At 46.6% G+C, this 18,202-nt stretch overlaps 1 protein-coding gene across 1 annotated transcript; it reads left to right on the top strand.

Annotated features, from left to right (window-relative positions):
• The first annotated feature begins 1,080 nt into the window (after positions 1-1,080).
• PIDD1 (p53-induced death domain protein 1) lies at positions 1,081-16,558 on the top strand. The gene is made up of 16 exons (XM_033063840.1): positions 1,081-1,177; positions 2,622-2,980; positions 4,649-5,062; positions 5,722-5,925; positions 6,755-6,809; positions 7,005-7,206; positions 7,836-7,964; positions 8,271-8,450; positions 9,025-9,172; positions 10,157-10,292; positions 10,525-10,675; positions 11,762-11,885; positions 12,231-12,349; positions 12,753-12,860; positions 13,810-14,015; positions 14,550-16,558. The coding sequence occupies exons 2-16, from the start codon at positions 2,707-2,709 to the stop codon at positions 14,785-14,787; spliced, it is 2,688 nt and encodes an 895-aa protein (XP_032919731.1). The 5' UTR covers positions 1,081-1,177; positions 2,622-2,706; the 3' UTR covers positions 14,788-16,558.
• The last annotated feature ends 1,644 nt before the right edge of the window (positions 16,559-18,202 follow it).

Genomic DNA, 18,202 nt, shown 5'->3' with positions numbered 1-18,202 from the left:
CTGTGTCAGGGAAGGTTCAGGTTATACATTTCTGTGAATTTCTTCAGAGAAAGGGTGATTAGACAGGGAATGGACTGCCCTGGGCAATGGTGGAGTCACTCTCCCTATAAAGTATTTAAGGAAAAACAGGACATGGTACTTACTGCCATGGTCTAGCTGACATGGTGGTGTTTGGTCATGGGTTGGACTGAATGACCTTGGAGGTCTTGTGTTTTCCAATCCAAATGACTTTGTGCTTCTGTGAAATACCTCAACTCCATGTATGGATCGGCTTCTTGCACACTGGGTGACAGAACCCTCTTGTGGGAAAGCACACTGGGGCAAGGCTCTCTGCAGGAGAGACAGGGCTGCTCTCCTGTGCTGGGAGGCTGGGAGGTGTTAATCCTGTGGCAAGGTCTAGCCATGGAATTATAGGAGTCACCACCTGTGCTCGATTCCTTGATTTCCTGCATTAGGGAAATGAATAGAAATAAAAAGTTAACACTGTGCTGAGTCCCAGAATCAATTAGGCTGGGAAAGACTTCTGAGATCATCAAGTCCAACCTATGATCAGACACCACCATCAACTAGACCTTGGCACTAAGTGCCATGTCCAGTCTTTCCTTAAGCACTTCCAAAGACGGTGACTCCACCACTTCCCTGGGCATCTCATTCCAATGCCTGATCACCCTTTCTGCGAAGAAATTCTTCCCGATGTCCAGCCTGAACCTGGACATCAGCTGGAGAGCATGTCCTCTTGTCCTGTCACTTGTTGCCTGGGAGAAGAGGAAGAGGATGACCCCCACTTACTACAACCTCCTTTCAGGGCAGCCACAGCCCTGCACCTTCTTGGGCTCGCCCTGCTCCATTTCTCTCCCTGGATTTGTATGGAATGAGCACGGAGCTGCCCGTGCCTCCCGCTCCCTTGGAGCCCAGGGGAGCTGCACCGGGACCGGCTGCGGTGCCGTGACCATGTCAGGCAAATCTCCTTCCGTGCCCTTGCTGCGGCAGCAGGACAGGACGCCTGCATACGGCTCCCCCTAGCACCCGGCCCATGTCCTGCAGCCCCGGCACCTCCCCCGTCCCGTGCCGCCCCGGATCGCGGCGCAGCTCCGAGAACTTTTCAGGAAGTGGCGGGCAGAGCCTGCCCTGCCCAGCCCAGCCCCGGCTGCAGAGTGCCCGGGGCCGGTGCGGAGCGGTGAGAGCGGCGGGGCCGTGCTGGGCCGGGCTGGGCTGGGCTGCGGCTGTGCCGGGCCTGGACAGTGCGTGGGGTGACGGGGCCAGGGCACAGGGACAGCCCGGGATCCCTGTGTGTATCCGTGTGCGGGGCTGTGTGTCCGTGCGTCCGTGTGCGGGGCTGTGTGTCCGTGTGTCCGTGTGCGGGGCTGTGTGTCCGTGTGCAGGGCTGTGTGTCCGTGTGCGGGCTATGTGTCCGTGTGTCCGTGTGCGGGGCTGTGTGTCCGTGTGTCCGTGTGGGGGCTGTGTGTGTGCAGGGCTGTGTCCGTGTGCAGGGCTGTGTGTCCATGAGCAGGTATGTGTTTTGGAGTGTCTGTGGCACCACAGGTCTGTCCCTGTCTCTTTGCCCCGACGCTGCCTCTGGGGCTTCTGGAGCTGTGCTCTGGTTCCCTCACCACTGAGAGTTTTACAAAGCTGTAGCAGATGGTCTGTTTTCTTACACGTCTGTGAGGGGGCTATGTACGTGTTGTGCTCAATATCTTTGCAAGGAATGCTCACCTTTATGCTAAAGCTGTAGTTTCAGATTCAGATTCAGCGAGGACACAGCACAGTTTGCGAGCTGCCTCTGGGCTCTGCTTCCTGTTCTTGTCCTGACATTTCTGTTCTTTCAGGGTGAAGCATTCCTGCTCTTTCAGGGGGTGATGGATGCCTCCCCCAGATTGTGCCTTGGGAACATCAGTGCTGCCATGTCTCACAGGCTGGCAGTAAAAGCACTGCACCTCAGGGTGTTGCTGGGGCATTAGCTTGTTTCTGCTGGCCTTAGACAGCAGCCAAGTTTGTTCTAATTCTGCATCAATCAAAAGAAACTTCTATTTACCAGCTCGATCCATGGCAGTTTACAAAGAGCTCCTGATATTCACTATGAGCTAGTATAGTTGCCAAGCTCAGGAGGTGTTGCTCCTGCACCACTTTTCTATCCCTGTCTCTGTCCCTGACACATTTTCTTTATTGCCCTTTGTCCACTTGCTTTTATCCCATTGACACTGAGTTTCACAACCAGGTTTGATGAGGGCCTGCCACAGTCTGTCCGCCACCTCTGGGCTCTGCTTCTCTCCCTGCCCCAGTTTTCTTCTTCACTTGTAAAGCTTCCCACTAAGGCACCTTGAAATCTGCATTAGGCAATAGGCATTTAAATTTATATCTTTTAAGTTAATATTGGTCTTTATTCTGATGGTGTGTAATTGCTCCGTTCCCTGCTGAGATGTTAGCTGGAGAAATTCAGAGGTTTTCCCTGGGAGGAGAAGCCTCTATGACATCTGTTACACTGCATTTCTGTGCTCTCTGCCTCCAAAGCTTTCAGTAACATACATGTAATCTTTCCTACCATCTTGCTGTGATTATGAACTGTTTCCAACCACTCTGGACTGGGGCAGGAGCCTTCATTGTGCACCTGTGTTCTTTTCCAGAGCCATCTTTCCTCCTCGCCTTTTCCCAGCTGCCTTATGCCTGCCTGCCTGGCAAGTCAGAACATGTCTGGACCCTGTGGATGAGATGCAGAAGATGGCAGAGCTGCTGGGGCTCAGGGATGAGTGTGGGGAGGGGACTTTGGGGGCTCCTGCCCTTGCTGGCTCCTGCCTTGCGGACAACAGACTGAACCTGGATGTTTATCCTGACGGCTGCCGCCGTTTCCTCCAGCTTTTCAAGGAGCAACAGGGAGAGGTGGTCCGGGTTGAGTTCCTCCGGCTCAGCAGCAACGATTGCCTCCTTGACACCACACTGGACAGCCTTCCTCATCTGAAGCACCTGAAATCCCTGGTGCTTAAAGGTAAATTCCGGGGCCTGTCACCATCTAGCTTTCCTAGGCTCAGCTTTTTGTTAATCCTTCTCTCCACATCTGCAGGACAACCTGCCCTTGGAAGTGTTTTGTTCCAGTGCCCCTTTCCTCAGCTTTGGCTTAGCCTTGCTCAGAGATGAATGCAGGTTTCAACAAGATACAGCTTCTGGACTCTTATTTCCTCCCTTTGTTTCTACAGCTGCCTGGGGACTGGGTTTTTGGAGTCTAGTTGGGTTGATGCTGCAACATTTTCTATAGCATTCTTTAGAAGAAGAGCATTTTTTGCAGTTATGCAAGAAGAGGGGGTCTGAAAGGTGTTGAATCTTTTGGTGAATGTTCAGCCCCTCTTTCATTTTTGAGACTATAATAAACTATCTTTGCTGTGTTTCTATCTGAATCAATCCATGCTTGATCCTTGCTTACTGTTAGTGACTGTAGGTTTAGCAAAGTTCAAGACAGACCAGAAGAGGCTGTTCAACATTTTATCTAAAGTAGGACACAGGGTGTGCATGAAATTTGGCAAAGTGTAATAATTTTTAGGGCTGTAAATATTAGATCATTCTTGACTGTCTCATCTATTTATTGTGGGAGGATCTCAATGCAATTTGTGTAATTTCTGTATCAGCCTGAATAATTTCCTCTTTGGGAGGTAGAATTTTAAAAATAAATGAGAAAGAAAAGGGGGAGTTTGGGAGCAGAATTCTGGGCTCCAGCTGAAAACTGAAAAGTCTGAAGTTTGTTTCTATATCATGAATTTCTCATGTGAATATTTTGATTTGTCTTTTCCTCCTTGAGTAAGGTGGCAATAACAACAGTACCTTTTATCAGTCTTGTTTTATGACATGAACACACACCCTGAGCATCCTGGAGTGCAGTAAAGCAGTTCACTGAGATCTTATGTAAAAAGTGCAAGGTGCACTCTTCGTTTGGTTGTTCTCATTTATTACCATTATGCAGCATTAAAAAATGTTTGGTGCCCTCTGCTGTATATGGATATAAATAGAAAACAGTGGAGAAGGAGTATGAAACAATGAACAAGTGGAAAAATTTGAAGGTTTCCTTTTGTTTGCTCAAGTTATTTTCTGGGGTGCAGTCCTTCTCCAATTTGAGTGTCACAAGCTGGGACGTGGAACTTTCATTCTTCCCTCTCTGTACTGTCTGCCCTACAAAATACTGAATTACCTACTTTTCCCCCCACATTTTCACTGCTTTCCTCATGTCTGCCTACAAAATACTGAATTACCTACTTTTTCCTCACACATTTTCACTTCTCTTTCCTCATGTGTGCCCTCCAATCTTGCAAGGGCAGATTTCAGTTCTCAGGGCTGTTTGCTTCTCAACAGCAAGGACTATTTCCTTGTCCATAAAGTGTTGTGTGTTGGCTATGGTAGTGAGGAAGAAGTGGGGCAGGTGAATGGGAGGCTTGGAGGTGTATGGGCCACTCTGCTGAAGTCTAGTAAATGTCTGGGGTGGCCTGGCTCATTCTGAGCTTTGACTCCAGATGTGTTTAGCAGAGCTGTACTGGTTCACTGTAGCATCTCCTGATTTTATAACAGCTCTTCACTGTTACACCCCTTTCACTGATCAGGAAACTGAGGCATGGAGCAGAAAACTCACTTCTCTGAATACTGACCTCTACCTCCACTTCCTTCCACCCAGGTGGCCATGCTAGGGATGAGTTTGGTTCCTGTCAGCATGGCTCCCTGACAAGCTTGCCACCAGACTTTGGAAACCTCAGCTGTCTCACCCATCTGGATCTCAGCTTCAATAGACTCTCCACCTTGCCAAACTGCATTCTCCACCTCCCCAGCCTCAGTGTGCTCCTGGTGAGCCACAACAGCCTGGTGACACTTCCTGAGGACTTTGGCCGTCTGAGCAAACTGACTTTCTTCTCTGCAATGAAAAATCAGCTGAAAGACTTACCTCAGAGCATTGGGGAGCTGTCAATGCTGCAGGATCTGGATCTCTCAGAAAATGCTTTGGAATTGCTCCCTGAAGAAGTTGGGAATCTGCACAACTGCACAGAGCTGGATCTCTCTGGGAATCGCTTACTGAACATCCCAGACTCCCTAGGTATGTATTTTATTGAGGAAGAGAAGGACATGGGCTGGCCAAGCGTTTGGTACATCCTCTGAGACCCTTGGTCTCTATCCCCAGAGTTGCTAACACAAACCATGATATACAGGAGCCAAATGGAAGGGGTATCTACAAGGATCGTGCTTGTTTCAGTCAGTGCCTTTGAGCATTAACAGCTCTCTGAACCACACTTTGTGTTTCTGTGAATCAGTGACACTGCTGTGATTTCAATACAATTTACAGTGACTGGCTGGTTTTGGGTAGCACCTAGGGCTGGTAACAGAAGAGCTGAGGTTTGATGGGATGCAAATCTGGGCTTGAAATCTCATTGCCACTGTGGACCAGTCCACAGAACCAGGCTCTGACTTCTGCTGCCCAGCGTCCCGGATCATGTATTCCTTTGTGACCAAGATTGTTTTTGATGCTGTTGCAGAAGATTAATTGTAGCTGAAAATCAGAGGATAGAGGAGATGGCATTGCCTCTCAGCTAATTCCTTTCACTCCTTTATTTTGTGAGCTAAAGGGATGCTAAGCTTTTGTGCTTTTCCCTCATTATGTGTGTGTTTACATGGGCTGAGGAGAGAGGGAGGGTTGGAGCTGACGTGCAACACAATTAACAGCACAGATGGGGGGCCACTTCTTGTTCCAACCTGCAGCCAATTTGAAGTCTCTGCGTCGGCTGCATCTCCACAGCAATCTCCTGGTGACAGTCCCTGCCTCACTTGCCAACCTGCCCAACTTGTCCAGACTTGATCTGCAGAACAACTGCCTCCGTGCCATCCCTGCTGAGATCCAGGCCTTGCCATTCGTGCACGTCCGAGGCAATCCCTTGGGAGAAACTGAGCCATCCCTGCAGGCTGGTAATTGCAAGGCTTCTGCTGCTGTGTGTTCTGCCCAGCTGTTCCCTCACTCAGCCCAGCATGGTGTAGATGGGTTTGGATTAGAGAAGACAAGCAGGGGGGAATCAGATCAGCATTTGTTTCTCTGGAATAATTATTAAGTTGTAAGATACAGACAGTACTACTTATGTTTTTATGAGGCCTATCCCAGTCTGAAGGGCTCAGTGGTCCCTGTAATTGGGCTTTCTCAGTAGGGTTTTACAATGAAAGTGAAAATGGGACTCAGAAAACAGATCAGGAGAGGTCCTTAAAGGGGTCCAGCCTTTTTAGCAGAGGTCAGCACCAGTTCCTGGACTTGCTGCATGACCCTAAGGCTGTGGTGGCTCCTGCTAGAACCTCAGAGAGCAGCAACTGCTATGCAGTTACCTCCTGCTTTCCTGAGGTTCACAGGCTGCAGAGGAGCAGCTCTTTGTCCAAGAGGAAGGTGATGAAATGAGCAGGAGTCTGATCAGGGTTTCCCAATGGTGCTCATGTTCACAAGAGCAAGCACTGGTTCCTAGGGGTGACCTCAGGCAATCAAACGTGGCCCTGAGAGCTGAAATATTTTCTGTTTCCCTCTGCTTCTGAGTTTCCCTAGGGGAGAGCCAGCATTTTCAGTACGTCTTGGGACCTCGAGGCCTCATGCCATCCTCTTGCTGTAGTGTGTTCTGGAGCCCACTGCAGTGTGACAGGGATTCCATTAGCGAATTCTGACAGATTAGGATTAAGCCAAAACTGTTCAGCCTTTTCTTGTCTACTTTGGTTTAAGTAACCTCTATCTCCTTCTTCTACCCAAATCTTATTGCCACAGATAAATCCAGTACCAGAAAGCTAAAAAGACTCTTCCTTGCATCAGGAGAGGGCAGGTAAGCCTCTGTTATTAAGAATTTATATTACTGTGGTGTAAAAAGATCCCAGACAAGGTGCATGGTGGGTATTGCAGGAATGTATAGGAGCCTATAGCCTCAGCCAGTCAAACACAAGTATGAGATTCTTCTGTTGATTTTTGGAGGGCTGAAGTCACTGCACAATGTCATAAATTCATGCATTTCTTCTGGAAGCTTTACTGTCACCTCTGAAGGCTGCAGAGTGGTTCTGGCCTGTGGCATCCATTTCTACTTTCCTCCGGGGGCTGCCTCTGGTCCTCTGCGGATCCACTTCCGATCCCTCACCCCGGATCCTCAGTGGGTAAAGCTGAGACACCACGATGTCCTGCTGAGTGCAGTCCTGGAGCTGCAGCCTCATGGGGTCCAATTCCAGCAGGTGAGGATACACTCAGGTCACCTCCTCATGAGTCTGCTTTGCAGTAGCTCAGTAGAGTTTTCTGAGAGCACATTTTGGGACTTGTGAGACAGTTATCTCCATCCCAGGTGCTTTTAAGTAGCTGCAGTACTGCCTCTCAAAGCCCTGCTGCAGAGAATCAGGAAGGACACACCTTTGCCTTCCCCACTGCTCCTGACAGAGCTGAGCTATAACCTTTCTCACTCACAACCCCCCTGCTCTACCAGAGGCTAAGTCCAGCATCTGGCCTCAGCCTGAAAGGAGAATGGTTTGCATCCTTCTCTAAAAGTCTGATTATGTGGTTTGCATTCAAGATGGAGAGTAGCCACACCACCTACTAGCCCTGTCGTGGCTGACAGCAGCTCACTGCAAAAGTTTTGTCCTTTCTGCTCAGAAGCTGCTGAACTTTTCCTGCCATCAGAGTCCATAGCAGACCTGACATTTCCTGTCACCTCCCCAGAGACTGCAGGGCAGAGCAGGTTCTTTGATTCCCTGCATACAGGCCATGCCCTGCTCTCCCTCTTCTTGTCTGCATAGGGAGCCACAGAGCAGAGCTGGGCTTGGTTTTATCCTTTCAATTTCTATCTCATGGGAATGCTTTTTTTTGCCAGGAGGTGCAGATTTGGATGCCATATATCTCACCTCAAACCCTTCACCAGCATGAGGTGGTTGTTCGGACCTTCAGTGGGCAGAGTTGGAGTGATTTGAGAACACGAGTGAAGCGGAAGAGAAAATCAAAGGTGAGCAGATTGAAATTACTAGTGACACAGTTTGTTCCTGTTCCCCTCTTTGGCTGTGCCCAGCCAAGAGTGAACCTATTTGAAACATCTCATGAGCTGTGTTTTGACCGGCTGCTATAAACGTAGTGAATTTCAGCTCCAGGTTTCCTCTCTCATGGAGGGGTGTCTCCTGAAGTTCATGAGTTGCAGCCTGCCATGCTTCGTCCCTGATCTAGTACTTTCTTCTGCTTTGCTGGTGCTCATTTTCCTGCTTTTATTGTATTAAGTTATATGCCTATATGTTTTCTTCTTTGTTCTCTGTTACAGAAGTGTGTGGCTCACTGTTGTGTCCTTCACTTCTCTTGGTTCCTTGTTGTGTCTCGACTTGTGCAAAATGAATGCAAAGTGCCAGCAGAGGGAACATTGCTCTTTTCCAGTGTGGATCCAAACATCAAAGTGATCTTTCCTCCTGGAGTCACCAAAGAGCCTCGTAGTGTCAAGCTGCAGGTATGCATGCTTTTTGGTGAGCTCTGGTGCAGCTGTTTTCTCATGTCCAGTACAGAACCAAACAGCAATGTCTGCCCTGGGGTAATTTATGTCTAGACACAGTTACTTCATGGGCTGGCTCATCTCAGATCACCTCTTTTAAATCCCCTGCCTGCAACATGGCTGTGCTCTGTGCTGCCTGCCCTGTGTGGAAAAGGGATCTCCAGCAGATCAGTGGGTAGTTGCTATGAAGAGAACACAAAAGATTTTGCTGCTTTTTCTCTTGCAAAACTGACCCTAGCAAAACAGCTGAGTGAGAATTGGAGGTGGTGTGGGAATCTAATGTGGATCTAATTGTAAAATCACCCCACTAAAATTAATTGTTCTGTAGAGCTGCTAGGTGCTCTTGTAATACTTTAAGTCCACCCCAGCCTGACAGATTGGCAGACTTCAGCCAAAGTTCACTGTGCTTTATTTCTCAATGGGCCCTGCAGCAAGAGCAGCAATTCCCTGCTGGGTGCTGGAGGAACTGAATGAGCAGTGTGGGAATTTGGTGCCTGACTGCTCTGCTCACTGTGCTGTCTGCCACATCCAGGTGCTGCCAGTCTCTGCAGAAGAGATACAGGAAATCACAGCCAATGCCGGCTGCAGAGCCAGTCCCCTGCTCTACCTCTCCCAGGACTCCACGGTGGATTTTCTCAAGCCAGTGAGAATTCAGCTGCCTCTTCCACCCGGGGTCACAGGTCAGCTTATTCCCAAAATTGACAAAGGGAAATGCCATATTTGGAAAACCACAAATGGCAAGAGAGAATTTTGCCTCTCCTGTTGTTAATAAAGCTTGCTGCTTTTCCTGCAGGAACAGCAAGGTGTGTCTGCTGACTGTGTGGTGGTGGAGAGCGGTGGGAGCTGAAGGTAGTTCAGGTCCATCAGATCAGGGTTGGGGTTTACAGACCAGACATGCTGGGAGAATGGTCTTGGCAAAAGGATTTCTCTGCCAAGCCACATATGTATTTAAACTGCTGGTTTTACTATTGGATTGGAGATGCACTCCTGCTCACTGAGGAGATGCATTGTAAAAGGGCTTTGATTCATGATTGGGAATAGCTTGAAGCAGGAAATGAACATGCTGCCTCCAGGGTCTGCCTTCTCTTTTCCTTGCATATGAATCAGGTATTGAACCACTGCATTAAAAAATGTATGATTGTATGCTAAGCCACATCCCACTCTGCCAACTGCTAAAAAACAGCCTCAGTCATGCCAGGGATTCCTCTGTTTGCTGAGGCTCCTTACTCCTATTTTCTTTGACCTCTCTGGTTTTCTGATGAGGAAATACATGGCCTTCATTATAACATTACCTGGTATTTGTATGCCTGAAGTGCATCAGGATTGAAAAATCTGAGATGTACATTAGAAAGAGATAGAACTTAATTAATAACCCTAGATTTTTGAGATGAGAATTGTCTAATGCATCTGTTGGTGAGAATGAGCACACTATCATTTTAACTCTGCATATTTTGCCAGAATATCCCAAAAGCAATGGGATAGCCTGGTCATTTTATTGCTGCTCTTCTTTGACTAAAGTTCAGTCCTGGATGCCAAAAAGAAGGCCATGAATCCTTATTTGGCGGCTTTAAAAAGTAAATCACCCAAACCTGTGGCTGTTTTTGTAAAACTATGAATAAAGACTTCTGCTTCATATAGCGTCTCTTGATCATTACTGTCTTTAGGGCTAAATTTGGATCAGTCAAGGCTGCATATTCTCCATGGTGACCTGGAGGGCCAAACCTGGAATGACATTACCAGTGAGGTGGTGCTGGAATTCACCCATCTTTATGCAGTGTTTGAAGTCACTCACTTCTCCTGGTAAGTGTGGGATTAATCCTGCGGAAAAGATGGGATGTTCCTATGCCTTGCTTTTCTCACACTCTGACCAGAGGCCATGACATTAACTTTATCTGTTCCCTTTTCCTTTTGCAAGTCAGGCCCAGCATAGCTCTTTTTCTCTACGTTTCATTCTTTCCAATCATGTGGGTGTGACAGTGGCACATTTCTCTGTGCAGGGTCCCTCCTTTTTTTTTAAATTCCTTGTCTCCAGGTACTGGCTGTGGTACACCACCAAGACCTACATTGGAGGCATTGCCAAGAAGGTCTATGAGCGGCTGCGTCTGTACCAGGTGAACTTCATTGCACTGCAGAGGAAGAAGGATCCTGAGCAAGTCCTGCTACAGTGTGTCCCCAAGCACAAGGTGTGATCTGGGTTGCACTGCCCTGCTCCTGAGCTTCCCAGACTTCCCTTTGTAGGATGTAAAGGCAGCAGTGCACCGAACGGTCCTGTTCATTGCCCCAGAGTCATGGCTGGTGTGTGCTGTCACCAGACTGTTGGTGGTGTGATAGGGACTCACAGGGAGCTGGGAGAAGGAAAAAACTCATTCTGTGCAGTGGTAGATGCCATGCATTGATTTCCTCCCCTGCAAACCCTGAGGACTGAGCTGCTAAACTGAGCTAAACCACAGTTACTGGCCATGTATATGCTATTATCATCCAGCAAACATGAGGCAAAACATGTTGGCTTAAATTTAAGTCAGAGTTTACACATCACTTGTCTGACATGGGCTGGTGGTGTGGGCAGCAGTGTGAGTATGAGTGTGCAGCTGTGGAGAACATGTTCCTTGGCAGGCAGTGCAGCTTGGTGAGGTGAGAGTTATTTTATCAGACTGCCACTACTGGGCTGCATATCCTGCTCTGCGTTAATTCTCTGCTCTGATTGCTCCTTCTCTTTACCTGTGCTCCTGTATTGAAGTGACCTGTGGACACAAACATCTGCAAGGATTTTTTATAGGGGGTTCTGAGCTAAAACTGTCTCTAGATGAGGCAGCAATGACACTCAGAGTGAGATTGTTGTTTGGGTGTGTCTGTAATCCTGCTGGGAATGGTCGTGGAGTGAGAGAGGTTTACTGTTAGCCAATACAAAGAAGAATCTAACCTGGCTCTTGCACTGCCACTGTCATCACAAGCTACAAAGTCAAAATGAACTTTCTGGTGTCCTCAGCTGTGTGCTATTGTAGCATGTGTTTTTTTGCAGAGAAAATGTATTTGAATAGTGAGTGGGATTTGGGAGCAAACAAATCCCTCCTCGTGTTTGAAGTTAAAAAGACCTGTTAAAAAGACAGAGACACTGCTGAAAACGCATTTTAATGGGTGTTTGTTTATTTGTTTACATCCTTTTCATGTAAAATAGTCCTCTGTGTTGAAGGAGGGAGGAACATCATGGGTATAGAAATATGGGTCAGGGGACAGATGTGCTTCAGACCAAACACTGTCATCCTTATCAGGTTGAGCCAGTGCTGAAGAAGCTGCAGGACCGCTATCGAGGGCCTGAGCCATCCGACATGGTGGAGATGTTTGAGGGAGAGCAATTTTTTGCAGCATTTGAGCGAGGCATCAGCATTGATATGGGTATGGCAATACTGGGCTTCTGCTCCTACCTACCTACTTCTTGTCCTGCTCTGGTCCTAGACATGTTTCTGCTGTGGGTTGTACTCCTCCATGGCATTCCTCTCTGTCTCCAGCTCGCCCACTACTCACAGCAGCCAGCCCCTGGACATTGAACTTGTCACATTCTCTGGTCACACAACTTTTCTTTCTACTTTTCCTTATGAAAGTGCTGTTTGCATACTTTCATTTCATCTCATGCTCTTGTAAACCTGCAGAGGGCAATAGCAAGGTGTGTTTATTTTTACGACTGATCTGCTTCTGCACACTTTTCTCCACAAGTTCAATGCCTCCTGCTTCTCTGCACAGATCGCCCCGACTGTGTGGATGGACGTCTCTCATTTATTTTTTACTCCCACTTGAAGAACATGAAGGAAATCTATGTGACCTCCCCTGTGGACAGAAAAGGCCAAGCTGTAAAAGGCCAGGTGAACAACCAGTTACACTGACTTCTTGTTTCCTCCTTTGTTGTTGCTTTTACAATATTCGTCATAATAATCTCTCAGCGCTGGGCATGACTCTTTTCCTACCCTCTTTGCATTTCACTGACTAAACTCTGAATAATCAAGAAGTGTAATCTTGAAGGATCACTCATCACTAACTGACTTACATTCCTACCATTAATTTTTGGGGTGCTGGCAGAAAATCCATCCTTTATGGCAGAGCCTCAGTGCTCCTCCCAGTTACATGTAACTGTGAGGCCATATTTGTGGGCTGAGGATAGATGAGAATGCTGAATTCATTCTTTCCCAAATGTAAAAGACATTATGCCAATAGGCTGGGCCACTGTGCTTGAGTCAGAGCCTCACTGCATGCTTTCTCTTTGCAAAGGTCTCTTTCTACCGAGGGGCAGTTCCAGACAACATCCCTGAAGACGCCAGCAGGAGGAGAAAAGGTCCAGACTCCCTCTGGCTTGCTACTCTGCCCATCAAACTGCCTGTGAGTTATCTCCTACAGAAAAATTAATCTAGATGGTGTAAGAGCATGGCATTCCTGCTCAGCTAATTTTGTTTTCTTCCATGAGAAGGCATGCAATGAATGACCACAAGAAATAGCTGCCCAGCCATGTCATGGTGGAGATTTTACACTCCCCGTGAGCGAGCTCTTCTGAAATAAGAACATGAAGAGCTGGGAGTGGTCTCCACCTCTCCTGCTCATCTCGCACAGGCTTGTTGGATGGGTGGTCAGAGAGTCAGAGAGGGCGGATCCTTTGAATAAATGAGAAAGTAGTATGCAAGGAAGCTCAAGGAAGCTCACTGTAATTAAGGGAAGTGTCTGTTTTGTTTATAAATTAGTCACACAGCTCATGCCACAGGAAAAAAGAAAGGAATGGGATGAGGTCGTTATGCTGGATTTGAACATAGGCATTGAGTGTAGGTATTCTGGTGTGAGCTTTAAAGGCTAGGCTGTATATTACAGTGAGAAATGCAACTTTGCTTATGGAATTTAAGTGACATTTGAGAAGCCTAAAACAATAAGCGGAATGCTTCCCTTCCGATCACGTGTGATGATCTCACATCCTTTTCTGACACATGCAAGCTCAACTGCAAACCTAGACTAAGTGCTCTCTTACTGCTGGGGCAAATTATTCTTCAGGGATGGGGCTTATTTTAAACTGCTCTGTAAATGCAGGAAAGGAAATTTCCAATGTTAGCTATGACTGTGAGCGCTACAATTTGATATTTTCCTAAGGCAGTGAGCATTACTGCCACTGCCAGTGTGAATCCTCCTTGCTTCTTACAGACTGACCCTTCAGCCCCAAGAACTTCTTTTTCCCTAGTAGAAGGAAAGAGATTTCACTGTGGAGACTGAGTGGCCAGACACTGTCCTCTACAAAAACAGATGGTAGAGGAAAAAACGTTCTTTCTCTCTCTTCTTTGTGACACAGCAACTGAAACCCCGCTGGGATGAGAACCCTGGTCCCCTGAATGGCTTCTCCTTCCCTCCCTTGAACCTGGGCAATGCTGAGACTGGGTACCTGACACAGGCAAACCTGCTGAGCATTGCCAGGCGCGTGGGAGCTGACTGGCAGAGCATCGGCCTCAACCTGGGCCTGACCTACCAGCAGATTGAGCGCATAGGATACAATAACAGGTGAGATAGGACACAGTAATCAACACTGATGCATTATATCTGTCTGTCCTATCTGCAGTGCAATAGTATAAATCCATACTTGGCTGGTTGGAAGTTCTTCCACTGTAATTGTTTCACTGGATTAAAGATGGGTTGATTAATGGTTCTTCTGAAAATAATACCTTTTATAATGGGAAACTGATGATTTTCCTTTGCCATTATAAAATAAAGCTTTTTTGTTTGAAAAAAAAAAAAGTGGGAAATAACAAACCTGATGAGCTTTTTAGTTCAGCTGAGTTGCATTCCTGTTTTGTTCTATGATCAGATTCCTGGCCAGACTCCACCTCTTACAAAGAGAAATGATCTATGGCTTTAATTGTGAATATCATTGTAATTCAAAAAGAGCTTGTGTTACATCATGGGACATGCAGCCTGACCAAAAAGCCAAAGCAGTAGGAGAGAATTAGACTTGTTATGATCAAACTAGTGTTCCTGTAAGGAAATGACATTCAAAAGCAGAATGCCTTAATTTGCTGTCTTTGCTCCTTTGTTCAGAGAGGACCTCAATAAGCAGATCCTGGACATGCTTTTCTCGTGGGCTCAGCAGAACTCAGAGGATCCAGGCTGTGTGAGCAAGCTGATTGCAGCCATGAAGGAGAGTGGCCGCCAGGACATCGCTGATGAGGTCGAAGCCATCATTGAGCTGGGGCGGCAGAAATACAGCGAGTCCATCCGCCGGGTGGGGCTGGAGCAGGAGAGCAGCACTGAAGACTCTGCAATAGCTATGGTCTAGCACCTAGTGGAGAAAAATGTGGTTTGTATGGGACCTCTCTGGATACTCAGGGTGGTGGTGCCTGGGGGCTGCTCCCTCCTCAAGGGCCAGTGTCTTCCTGAGGAGCTGGGCATTGATTCTCTCGGGTCCGTTTCTGCCAATCCCAGGAAGTTTAGAGTGCATTTATGAACCTACTTCCACTTTGTGACCTTGAGCTTTAGCTTTTAGAAATGTGGAGAAATTCAGAGACTGAAGTGTCTGTCTGACAGCTGAGTAGTGGCTTAAGTAGTGTTTGATGAATTAATAATCATGTTACATATATTTATTCATAACTTATTCCTGAAACTGGAAACACTGCTGGAAACACTGGCTGTGAGCATTTGGGTCCTTTTGCACTCCAGTGCTTGACAGGGGAGTGGAGGTGCAGTCATGTTGTGAAGGCCTGTGATGTGGTGCACACTGGCCATTTCTGTTAATGATGTGTTCTGCTCACATGAAAATGTGAACTGTATTCCCCATGAAAATGTCTTCTATTTTTTTCCAAATCTCTTCCAATTCCCTCAAGTCCAAACAAAACCTAAGCATTTGTGGGGAGGAAAGAAGAAACTGACTTCTAGAAAAATTGCTCTATTTTTTTTGGTTTTACTCCAAAAGCTATCATGAAACAAATAGCCTGCTGCACCTGCAAGCTCCTTTTTAGATGACACCTACATCCTGCTGATTTTTGACAAAATTAATTTTTTATTTTATTTTTTAAAAAGTAAAAATCCGTTACTTGTTCTGGGAGAGACTCTGATTTAAGTGAAATTAAATTTCCCTTGCAGTTTTCAAGGGGTAGTCCTCACATTTTCCCAGTGAAATGTGACTGTGTAGTAGTGAAGGTGTGACCCTCCTGAAGTTTGGTGAAAAGCATGGCTTAAGTTTGCATTTTAAAAACTGGTCTGACCAGCTACGAAATAAGGCACTGTTGTGGGTTTGGCATGAACCATGTTGAGCTAACTTCTCAGTTTTTCAGCCTGAATATCTTGTATAGGGCTGGAAGCATTTACTGATTTTTTAGCTACTCAATCATTTATTACTGAGGTGCCTTTCTCTTCCTGTTCCCCATCTCATAAAGGCCCTCAGTTAATGACCCACTAATGACAGTAGAAAATTATATGCAAGATTTTGAAAGACTACTGTCATTTAAGTAAATTCAAGTCTTTCAAGACAGGTTTGAATTCAACATAATTCTTTGAACATTACTTAAAGAGCTGTTCTTAGTCTGAAAAAACAAAAGTGTATTAAAAAATGCCAGGTTGCACCACCCAAAGTCAACAGGCAGTTGGAGGTTGAATAAATCCTGGCATTTTCTTCCCCTCATGAAGAATCATCGGTTGCTTCCCTGATGCTGCTTCAGACCTGCCATCAGTATTACTGAAAGAGAGGCATAAAATTGTTCTGCTTTTTGTCTCATTTAAGGCTGTTCTAACATCACAGTCTACGGAGTGTTTACTGTCCAGTTCAGAGCACTGGACAAGGACTTGAGACAAAGACAACAGATCTGGGTTGTCACCTAGGGCATAGGGACTTCCACAGATCTGGTTTCTTAGGTTGTGCTGCTCCAAGTGTCATGTTGGGTTCAAGTCAGCAGTGCTCTTTTGAATGTACATTTGCTCTTGTATTCTGTGTCATGTGTTATTGTTTGTAATTTTCATGGATACCAACAAGGTATTTGTTCTTTCCTCCAGTTTTGGAGAGATGTATTTGAGCATATTGCTCTCCTTGGGAATAAAATCAGCACTTAACTGTTTCACAGCATGGTCTGCTATTCCATAGATGCCTTGAGTTAGATGGAGACTGGTGACTTTAGACCTGCTGGCAGGAGAACACAGGTGAACTTGGCTGTGCTATGCAGAAATAGGAGAAGAGCTCCTGTTTGGGTACTGCTGGTTGCAAAGCACAGGACAGACTGCCGCTGAGTTAATGGTGTCCCTGGAGGGTGGCTTTGCTGCAGTAGGGCTAAGCCAGGAAACACTTCAGGGAATGAGCTGAGGTCCAGGTAGAGCAAGTCTAGAGAGCAACAAGGCTAATCTAGAAGGGACACTGTGAAGGGTAAGCCTGTCCTCCCATGAAGGGGAGGGAGAAGTCTACAGGAAGCACAAGATGGCATCCACAGCCACAACAGGATGAAGTTTGGCTGCACTTAGCTTTCTGTTTGTGATAGTCAGGTCAGAGCTGAGCTAGGCAATGCTGGAATAAAGAATAGGTAGGCTGGACCCGGCGGAGGATTCATCCAGTCTTCAGCAGAGCTACAGCTCTTCCAGAGCACAGCTTGGTGCCAAGAGAGGGGAAGGTTAGTGCCAGGTGTTCAGGTCACTCTCATAATGGGCTGCAGCCAGGCCAGGGGACAGCAGACACCAGAGCCCAAACAGTTTCATCAGTAGAACAGCTCTTCAGGATTTGGGCTGATAACTTAAGGAAAGGTAAGTCTTGTACCCCAGACAAGGCTTGTTATCTCCAGTCTTTCCCTGCTGACTCATAGCCACTGGGCTGGGCCTCCTTGCATGGATCTGGCTTTCTCCTTGAAGTGACACCAAAACAAGCACCCAGCTGAGGACACCGAGGTGCTGGCGGGAAATCAGAGCAACTGTTCAACTGCTCTTTCCGCAGCTGACTTGGCAGCAAATATTTGAGCTGGATGAGAGTCAATGGAAAACATTATTTTGAGGTGTGTTATCTTTATCAATAATCTCTTTGAGGCACAGTAAGTCTTTTATAAGCTTGTAGCTGCTATGGCTGATAACAGTTGCAGGAGATGGTTGAAACGGCAAAAGAATGAAACTGGCATTTATCTTTTGAATCAAAATATGGCATTCGTTTCTGATTCCTGTCATGAATTCATCACATGCTGGAGTGGTATCTTTCCCTTTCCAGCTATCTGGCTTTTCCTGGTGCCTAATAGGTGTCTTACAGTTACCAATGATCTGGCAGATTTTATGGTTTTTACTATGCATGATTCCATGTGTCCAAAATTCTCCCAAATAAATTTTTGCCAGGAAAAGCCTACCTACGAAACTTTTTAAAAGTAAAACAAGAAATTGTTTGGGAGTAGGAACATTTTTTTTCTCCTTTTTTGGCTGTAACATTTATAGCTTTCTAAACCCTTTTCTACTTCATAAGCCCTTTTCTACTTTGTAAACTTGCAGATCTCCAGCAAAATGACCTTAAAATTATTAAGAGAGAAGAAGAGAATCTAGATGCATCCCCAACACAAGCGAACTGAACTATGAATTAAAAATTTAATCACTGCTTTTGTTTCCAGGGCTGTGTCACATTGCACTAAATCTGCAGATGAGCCAGGGTTTATTAGTAACAGAGGTACTGCAGGTGGTTTTATGGAAAATGCAGAGTTCTCCAGTGTCCCCACTGGGAATCCCTCAGCCCTGGGGAGATC

Source organism: Catharus ustulatus, chromosome 6, assembly GCF_009819885.2.
Source record: "Catharus ustulatus isolate bCatUst1 chromosome 6, bCatUst1.pri.v2, whole genome shotgun sequence".
Lineage (NCBI taxonomy): Eukaryota > Metazoa > Chordata > Aves > Passeriformes > Turdidae > Catharus > Catharus ustulatus.
This window is presented reverse-complemented; position numbering and strand designations above follow the sequence as displayed.

Excerpts from the sequence above, each read along its gene's own strand:
- PIDD1 (XM_033063840.1), top strand. The coding sequence starts at position 2,707 with ATGCAGAAGATGGCAGAGCTGCTGGGGCTCAGGGATGAGTGTGGGGAG. Across the intron at positions 10,293-10,524 it reads GAAGTCACTCACTTCTCCTG|GTACTGGCTGTGGTACACCA; the intron begins GTAAGTGTGGGA and ends CCTTGTCTCCAG. Across the intron at positions 12,350-12,752 it reads GCCAAGCTGTAAAAGGCCAG|GTCTCTTTCTACCGAGGGGC; the intron begins GTGAACAACCAG and ends CTCTTTGCAAAG.